Source organism: Tupaia chinensis, unplaced genomic scaffold (genome assembly GCF_000334495.1).
Source record: "Tupaia chinensis unplaced genomic scaffold, TupChi_1.0 Scaffold000527_1, whole genome shotgun sequence".
Classification (NCBI taxonomy): Eukaryota; Metazoa; Chordata; class Mammalia; order Scandentia; family Tupaiidae; genus Tupaia; species Tupaia belangeri.
In genome coordinates, this window is record NW_006160040.1 from 4,896,031 (window position 1) to 4,905,293 (window position 9,263).

Genomic DNA, 9,263 nt, shown 5'->3' on the forward strand with positions numbered 1-9,263 from the left:
TCTTCCCCTCTGTCTCTCTCTCTTTCTGTGTCTCTCTCTGGTGGGCACACATGCTCATAGCAAATTTTAAAAATATAATAAATTTTTTAAAAATCAAAAATTAAAAAATCCCTTTCTGGATTTGTGTATCTGAGTAAACTGCTACCCACATTCTCCAACACCTGCAGATTTACAAAGGAGAACCAGAGTGAGGCACAAGGCAGGTGCAAAGAGACCCTAGATCCAGAAGCAGGGGTGGAGCAGGAGTGCAAGGAAAACCCCTTACCAGGAAGTAGAGGTAGAAGCTACTCTCCAGTCTCATCCCCCGCGGGTCCCCTCTGCAATCAGAGGAGGGGTTTGTAAGGACTTGGTACTTGTAGACTCACCAGCCTGGAGTGACTGGGTCATAGCTGTGTTTCTGGTGCCAGCACTCTAAAAGGACAGCCAGATATCATCTGTCTCATTAGTGCTAAAAGGTAAAAGGCAGCCATATTCCCACTTCCTTCTGCGGCTGGTCTTCAGCTGGAAATCTGCTGGTTCCTCCTGAATCAGCAACAGCAGCCGCAGCCCTGACTCCCCACGCTGGAAGCACAGGGGCCGGTAGGGGCACGAGCTCTCTTTTCTTGGCACTAACTTGGATCCCGTAGATCTTGCAACTCCTGAGAAACTACAGCCTGTTCTACATCAGCTACTCTCAAAATGCTTACAGGGGAAAATGAAATCAACTGGCTCACGAAACTGTGAAATGTAAGAGGGGGAATGGCTGAAGGTACCTTGATCAAGGTTAAACTATGTCATGGGGGCTGATGACTCCTATCATCTCTGAGCTTTGAGAAGGCTGGGGGCAGAAAGGAAATGGAGCTCCTTGGGAAGCAAAATTGCCACCACCTTAGTGGGCTCCATCCTCTGTTCAAGTTCACTTTGGCAGGAGGTGGGTGTGGCGATGGGACAGTTAAAAAAGAGTTCGGCTCTGATTGGACAGCCTCAAGTCTGGGCCCAAGTTTGAACCAATCACTAAAACCAGAGACAAAGACGTGATTGGCTTGGGCTCAGCTCACACAGTCCTTCCTTGGAGCGGAGGGCGGAGTCAGCTCCCGTTTTCCTCCTCTCCCAGGCGACTATAGTGTATTAAATCTCCCTCATCTATTTTCTTTCCTACCTCCCCGCCCAGCCCCCCACCCCGCCCTTCATCTTCACTTCACTGAGAAACTAAAAGCCGTCAGCTAGGAATGCCCTGACTTCTTGCCTCCGAGCCCGTCCACACTTATGCTCAGCTGCTGCTTCCTTCCTGTGAAAGTGGGAAAAGTGCCCATTTTCTCGCCAGGCTAATTGCTGTGTATGGTGCTTATTTGCACTACCTTCCTTGAGCTGTTTCTGTATCTGCTTCTTTCTACGTACTCGTATTTCCCATCCACACATCCTTCTAATCATGCAATCACCTATTGATCATGTTTGTGCCCAGATCATAAAATGCACTCTAAAATAAAAACCTCCGTTGTTCACATATTCTTTCTCTTGCTACCAGCTGTTCTTTTCCCCTTCAAGGTCAAATTTCTTTCTTTCTTTCTTTCTTTCTTTCTTTTTAATATGTATTTTATTATTTTGTAGTACAAGAAACCCAGGTATTTCTTTCTTTTTTTTTTTTTTAAGAATTATTTTATTTAACTTCATTTATTTATTTATTTAGAGGGACAGAGTGTGAGAGAGAGAGATAGGGAAAGCAAGAAAGTAAGCTGCCAGGTTCAGGACATGAACCGTGGTTGGCCATGTGGGTGTCCAGCAACCTTAACCACCACACCACCTGCCGGCCCCAACAGCCAAATTTCTTAGAAGAGGCACCTATACTCTCTCAATTCACTTTCCGTGATTTACTTGCTCTTCAGCCTCTCTCTGTTAGGATTAAACTAGGACACAGAATAATAAATAGGCCCAGCCGTGGTGGTACGGGCTGGTTTGATCTGCTATTTGGCAGGCTTGAGCCTCACAGGAGCCCAGATTGATTCCCTGCCCACCCTGAAAAGCCAGGTAGGGTGGCACAGCAGCGGTTCTAGCTGCCCCAGGAGCTGAAGCAGGAGGACCATGGCAAGGCAAGTCCTGTCTCAAAAACAATACTAATAATTAAGTAATTAAATGTGAGAGCTTTATTTCCCACAAAGTCCAGGGGCTGGCCAGCGAGATGGCTCCGGTGGCTCTGCCATCCTCGGGAATCCAGTTTCTCCCATGTTTTGTGGTTTCCACCTCATGGTTCAAGATGGCCACACCAATGGTTAAGAAGAAGACAACGAGGAGAGCCCACCCCGCACTTAAAGGACATTTCTCGGAATCACATGACACTTCTGCATGTAGCATACTGGCCAGCACTTAGCCCCCAGACCACACAAAGGGGACTGGGAAATGTTTATTGTAGGATACCACGTGTCTAACAAAACAAGTGGGGTTCTATTTGTAAAGAAGAAAGAGGAGACTGGGGGCTAAGTATAGGTCTCTGTCACACCAATCTTTTCTTTTTTTGAAGAGATTTTTGAGATAGGGCACGTGTGATCACTAGAGAGACACAGAGAGACAGAAAACAAGAACTCATTCCTCAGGAGGGATGGCCATGCTGCAGTCCCATCTCCTCCATTCTCTTCTCTGGACTTTGGGCACGCATAGCACGCACACATGCCCAGTGTGTTTCAAGCTGCGGGTCTGGGATTCGAACTGTGGTCGACTACATGCGAGTCCAATATCTTAACCACTACTCCACCTGCTGGCCCTAATAATCTGATTTTTATCACCACCACTTCATTGCAGCTGCTCTTGCAGGCACAACATGACTTTGTGTTTCCAAGTCTGATGGATACTGTGGAGTCTCCACGTCTCAGTAACATTCCAAACAGATGATCCATGGGACCAGCAGATGGCGTAATGGTTACATCACTGGACTCCCACATAGTTGCCCGTGGTTCAATTCATGGACTGGCAGCTTAAACTCATGTCAATGCGTGTGTGTGTGCCTAATATCCCGAGAGGAGAATGGAGGAGTGTGGCCACTGCCTCCTGGGGGCGGGGCGGGGGGGGTCTGGCTCTCTGTCTCTCTCTGTCCTGCAAGCGCATGTGGCCTATAGCAAAAGTCTCTCTAAAAAAATAACACATTTTTAAAAACCAGATGATCCACACCCTTCTCCTCGTTAATGGCATAGCACTGCTCCTTGTAGTTTTCTTCCTCTGACTTGCTGCTTTTTCTAGATCTCCTTTCCTGGGTCTCACTCCTATAACCAGTCTTCAAACAAGGGAATTGTTCAGGGCTCTGTCTGGCTTCCTCTCCTCTCATTTCAATTTGCTTCTGGATAATAGTATATATATTCCTATGGTTTTCATCATTGTTTTCCAAGTCTACACCTTCAGCTCAAAACTCTCCACTGAGCTCTAGACCCATATAGCCAATGACTACTTGATGTCTGCCCTCAGTGTCTCAGGCTTACATATTCAACAGGTCACGCAAAACCTTCTTCCTCTCTTCATCCTATGCGTGTGCTCGCCAGACAGAGAGAGACAGAGAGACAGAAAGCGAGAAATCACCCCCCAGGGGGGATGGTCACGCTGCAATCCTTTCTCCTCCATTCTCCTCTCGGGATCCTGGGCACACACGCACACGTGCCCGGCGTGAGTTTTAAGCCACCGGATCTGGGACACAAACCACAGTCGACTACGTGGGAGTCCAGCGACATAGCCATTATGCTAACTGCTGGTTCCCCAGGTTTTGAAATCTTCATTCAGAATTGATAAAGCTAGAAAGAAAAAAAAAACTGATGAAGATGAATTAGATGGCCTAAAATGTTAGGAACTTAATCTAGGTCTATACACTGTAAACATAGGTATAATTTAATATTTTAAATTTTACAGGCCTTCTGTCCCAGGCTCATTACTCCCTTAGTTCTACTTCCACATCATCCAGATACCCCCAGCAACACTTTTTAAAGACTCACCTTATGGGCAGTAAAATAACAAGAAGGATTGGAAGGCCAAAGACTGTAAGTAATGATAAGTTTGATTTTATGTATAAAACAGTAATGTTTCAAAATTTTAAATGTGAATTATGATTGTAGGGTCATTTCACACTTACATTAAAACATTATATATCAAGATTTTACCCAGGCACTTCAGATTTGAGTAACAAAATTTTGATGTTGACGTCATTAAGTTCAATGGCACCTACTCGACTACAAGTCAATCAATGGGTGTGAAAGTCAGTCCCAACCTCTTGCTATGTTCTATCTCTGAATTTCTTCTTCTTCTGTTTTTTTTTTTTTTTTTTTTTTTTCCGATCTGTATAACAATTAGCAGGGTCAGATCTCTTAGCTGAGTTCCCTGACAGAGCAGCTAGTTATTTAAAACGTGAAAAATCTACCCTCCAAGGAAATTCTTAGAGTACAGATTAGCACATATTTGAAATTTTAAAAAATCATCTTTTAGCTTATGTGAAACATTTACATCCTCTTCCACTGGCTTCTTTAGACTACTTTAAAAGGTATTTTACTCTTCGCTCCAGTATAGTTCAGAATCTCCTCTAGAGATTTACATGTATAATCAAAACATTTAAGAATTCTTCTCCTGCCTTGAGAAAAATTATGAGGAAAAGACAGAGTCGTTCATAAAAGGAAAGTATGCCATTCTAAGTAGTATGAAGATGTAATTCTGCAGCCGATGCTCTAGTTACTAGATCGAAAGTTTATTAAAGTATTTTTAAACATACAGAAAAGAGAAACAGAGAACATATCCAATGGAGATCTTGATCAAGTGCTCACCAATCTTTGTACAATCTTCTTTCCCCAAAATGTGAAATTCAGGTATATGTTTGTTTCTGTAAAAGCCTTTTCACCAAAGAGAAGTAAAGTCCAGTTTGGCTGTGAAAGACCACAAGGGCTCCTGAGATTAACTTCCTTGAGCTCTGAGTACGGTGAAGATGTACTGGTGATTACAGCTCTTAGGGTTGAAAAAGCTCCTAAGTAGCTCAGTTCTTTAGTGGGGATCCATTATATGGGGTCATCGGAAAAGTCAGGACGTATTTTTCTATGCAAAAATGGGTCATGCCTTTTCCAACAACCTAATATTTTAAGAGATTTAGAAGAGTAATAAAGATAAAACATTCAAGGGACATGAAAATGGAAAATTATCTGTTGAGGATAATGTGTCTGGTATTATCTTTGACTGAACCAATATTCAGTGTATTTATGATGATAAAATTAATTTGGCATACTGTAATGATACACAGTGATTGAACATATAAATAAATAAGAAGAGTAATAGTCTAATTGTGTAAACATGTCACTGACCATTCAGTGTATACTTCCATAAAATCCCCCAGTAGTAATTGTTTGCTGGTGGTTATTGCCTTACTAAATAAATATACCTTATAATGAAGTGTCTTGTGGGCCATTCACTTGTGTACAATATAGGGAACCCCAGCAAAAAGCTGACTGCCAGAAAAGGCACAGAATGAGTTGGAACCTCTTCAAATCTATATCATGTTTAACTTCTTTTTTTTTTTTTTTTTTGAGAGTTCTTGCTCTAGGGCGCGTGCCCTCGCCAGAAAGGCAGAGACAGACAGAGAGACAGGAAGTGAGAAATCATCCCCAAGAGTGGATGGCCATGCCGAAATCCCTTCTCTTCCATTCTCCTCTCGGTATCTTGGGCACGCACACACACGCGCCCGGTGCGAGTTTAGTTTAAGCCACCTGGTCCAGGACTTAAACCACGGTCAACTACATGGGAGTCCAGCGACATAGCCATTATGCTAACTGCTGGTCTCTCATTAATCAAGGCCTAGGAGACAAATCAGATAAAGTGAATGAAGAGGAATACAAAGCTGGAATATAAGAATACAAATAACTTTGTTTTAAAGCACTATACTAACAAATAATAAAATGTTAAGGAATTTTTTGATAACTCCAAATATGGGATGTCTTTTCATTCTTAGCTGGAAATGGCTTTCCATCAACAGATTCACTCTTGACCAGTTTCCTTTATGAGAAATGGCAAAATACATACAGATTGAATCAATGACCTTGGTCTCATTAAATAATATGATGCTATAAAGATTATTATCTTCTTAACAAACACCAATATCTACTTAATATTACAGGTACCTATTAAACACACAAAAAGGACTGGTGATGTTTTCCTACCCAACATGGCAGAAAATGTTGAACTTACAGCTTTCCAAGTTCAAACAGCTCCATCCAGAATCCCATTCTGATCTGTTTGGTAATTGTAACATATTTTTCCAAGTTTTATTTCTATAAGCACTTAAATGAATAAAAATGACTCTAAACTCCCTTAAATGCTTTATTCATTTTTTAAAATTTTTTTTGCCAGAGTGTACATGTACTCACCAGAGAGAGAGACAGAAAAGGAGAGGGGAAAGCACCCTCCAATAGGGCATGGTCAATGATTTTCCATTTCTCTACCCTGTCAGGATTTGGGGCACATACACACATGTGCCCAGCATGTTTTTCAAGTTGCTAAGGCAGTACTTGAACCACAGTCAACCATTTGGGATCTGGCTCCTTTAACTGCTAGACTACAGAACCAGTCCAGTTAATAATTCTTTATATTGAACCTTCCCTGTTTGAATTACTGTGTGGGTCTCCTGATTGACCCATAATTGGTACAGAACTGGTACCAAGAATGGGGTGCTCCTAGATTATAGATCCTCTAAAGATGAGATTGGTGATTTGTTTGGTTGCAACCTTAGCATGGTGCTAGGCCAATAGGAAATGGAATACTAAAAACCTTTTTCACACGGTGGTTGCACAATTAATCAAGCTAGCCCCTGTGGTAGATTGTAATGAAGTACATACTTAAGCAGATGCCTGGGAGCCTAAATTGCTATTGATTATCATTACAGTCATTTTTACCACAAACACCAGTATGGGACATATTTGTTTGAAATCTTAATAGTTCTTATGATGAAAACTATTAGATCAAGTATTATTAAATAAAAATGCATATGCATGTGTATCTTTTCTTTTAAAGCGTTTTTTTGCTATAGGGTACATGTGGTCACCAGAGAGACAGGAAGCGAGAAATCATTCCCCAGGGCGATGGTCACATTGGTCACATTGCAGTGGTCACATTGCAATCCCTTTGCCTATTCTTTTCTTGGGATCTTGGGAATACGCGCACACACACACACACACACACACCGGTGTGAGTTTTAAGCTGCTGGGTCCAGGTCTCGAACCATGGTCGACTACATAGGAGTTTGGCAACATATGCCATCTGCTGGTCCTGATCTTTTTTTTTTAATCCACCATTTTTACTTTGAAATTATGATTCCCAGCTTATAAATAATCGTCTTTGTGGGGTACAGTGTGAGTTTTCAAAGCGTGCATATAATGTATAATAATCAAATAAAAGATATAGATATAGCCATTATCCTTAACATGAACACTGCATAATGTATATATTGGATAATAGTACTACTAGTTTTGGGGGATTTTATAGAAGTATACACTGAATGGTCAGTGACATGTTTACACAGCTGTAGTGTACAGTTCCGTAACCTATTTTACTTGTTTACATGGATTCTTGTTTCTGTTGCTCATTTTCTCCTTAACCTTCCCTGCTTGGAGCTTCTGGTACCTACCATCACTCTCTTCTTCCATGCCATTGAGTACTTCACTTTCTGCCAGAGTGTGGACATTCAGTATTTGTTAAGTGAGGACATACACATATGGTATTTATCTTTTATAGCCTGGGTAGTTTCACTCAGTATATGTTCTGGGTTCATCTGCTTTGTGTTGAATAAGATTTTGTTTATTGCTGACTAGTATTCCACTATGTATATATGCCACATTTTCTTAATCTAGTCATTGATGGGGGCCAGCAGGTGGTATAGTGGTTAAGGTGTTGGACTCCCTAATGACTGACCATAGTTCAAGTCCCAGACATAGTAGGACATGAAAATCATGCCAGATGCATATGCATATGTGCTCAAAATCCCAGAAGGAAAATAGAGAAGGGATCGCTGTGTGGCTATCCCCCCCTAGGGGGTGAGTTCTCACTTTCCCTCTCACGGTCTCTCTCTGGCGAGGACATGTACCCTATGGCAAAAGCATTAAAAAAAAAAAAATCTAGTCATTGATTGTTGGGCTTTTAGGTTGATTCCATGTCCTAGCTATCATGAATACCAATGTAATAAACATGGGTATGAAAATGTCTGAGTGATTTTCACTCTGAGTGGACTTACCATGTCTTACAGTAATTCTATTTTTAGATTGTTGAGGAACCTCCATACTGTTTTTTTAAAGAGAATTATTTCATTCCACTTGTTGTTATTATTGTTATTATTTTTAAATTTTACCAGAGAGAGACAGAGAGAGAGAAAGGGAAAGTAAGAAAGCAAGCAGCAGGACCAGCAGTTGGCATAATGGCTATGTTGCTGGACTCCCACATAGTAGATTGTGGTTTGAGTCCCGGACCTGGTGGCTTAAACTCCAGCCGGGTGCATGTGTGTGCATGCCCAAGATCCCGAGAGGAGAATGAAGGACAAAGGATTATGGTGTGGCCATCCTCCCTGGGGGTTGACGTCTCACTTTTATCTCTCTGTCCCTCTCTTTCTGGCGAGTGCATGCACCCTATAGCAAAACCTCTCAAAAAAAAAAAAAATCAAGAAAGCTGCTATGTCCAAGACTCGAACCACAGTTGGCCATAGGGGAATCCTTTAACCACCATGCCACCTGCTGGCCCCCTCCAGACTGTTTTACACAGTAACTATACTAAGTTACGTTCCCACCAGCAATCCATGAGGGTTGGCGTAATGGCTGTCGCTTGACTCCCATGTAGTTGACTGTGGTTCGTGTCCCGGACCCGGTGGCTTAAAACTCACGCAAGGTGCATGTGCGTGCGTGCCCAAGATCCCGAGAGGAGAATGGATTGCTGTGTGGCCATCCCTCCTGGGTGGTGATTTCTCACTTGCGATCTCTCTGTGTCTGGCGAGCGCACACTCCCTATAGCAAAAAAAAACCTCTCCAAAAAAAAAATTTTTTCCTTCCAAACTTTCCAGCTTGTTGGCATATAGTCATTTATAGTAGTTGCTAATGATCTTTTGTGTTTTTGTGCTATCTGTTGTACTATCTCACTTTTAATCTGAGTCTTTAATTTCTCTTAGTCTAGCTAGTAGTCTATCAATTTTGTTTATCTTCTCAGAAAATCAGCCTTTAGTTTTGATTTTTAAATATTGCTTTTTTAAAAAAGTTACTTTATTGGCTAAGCTGGCGGCGGCAGGAGGCGGGCCGGGC

At 42.0% G+C, this 9,263-nt stretch overlaps 1 protein-coding gene across 1 annotated transcript in view; it reads left to right on the top strand.

Annotated features, from left to right (window-relative positions):
- CCDC162P (coiled-coil domain containing 162) overlaps positions 1-6,286 on the top strand; it is a 185,821-nt gene extending 179,535 nt beyond the window's left edge. The window contains exons 47-48 of the mRNA XM_027775129.1: positions 3,865-3,992; positions 6,104-6,286. Coding sequence (XP_027630930.1) covers positions 3,865-3,992; positions 6,104-6,217 — 242 coding nt within the window. The 3' untranslated portion in view covers positions 6,218-6,286. The remainder of the gene's footprint in view (positions 1-3,864; positions 3,993-6,103) is intronic.
- Positions 6,287-9,263: the final 2,977 nt, after the last annotated feature.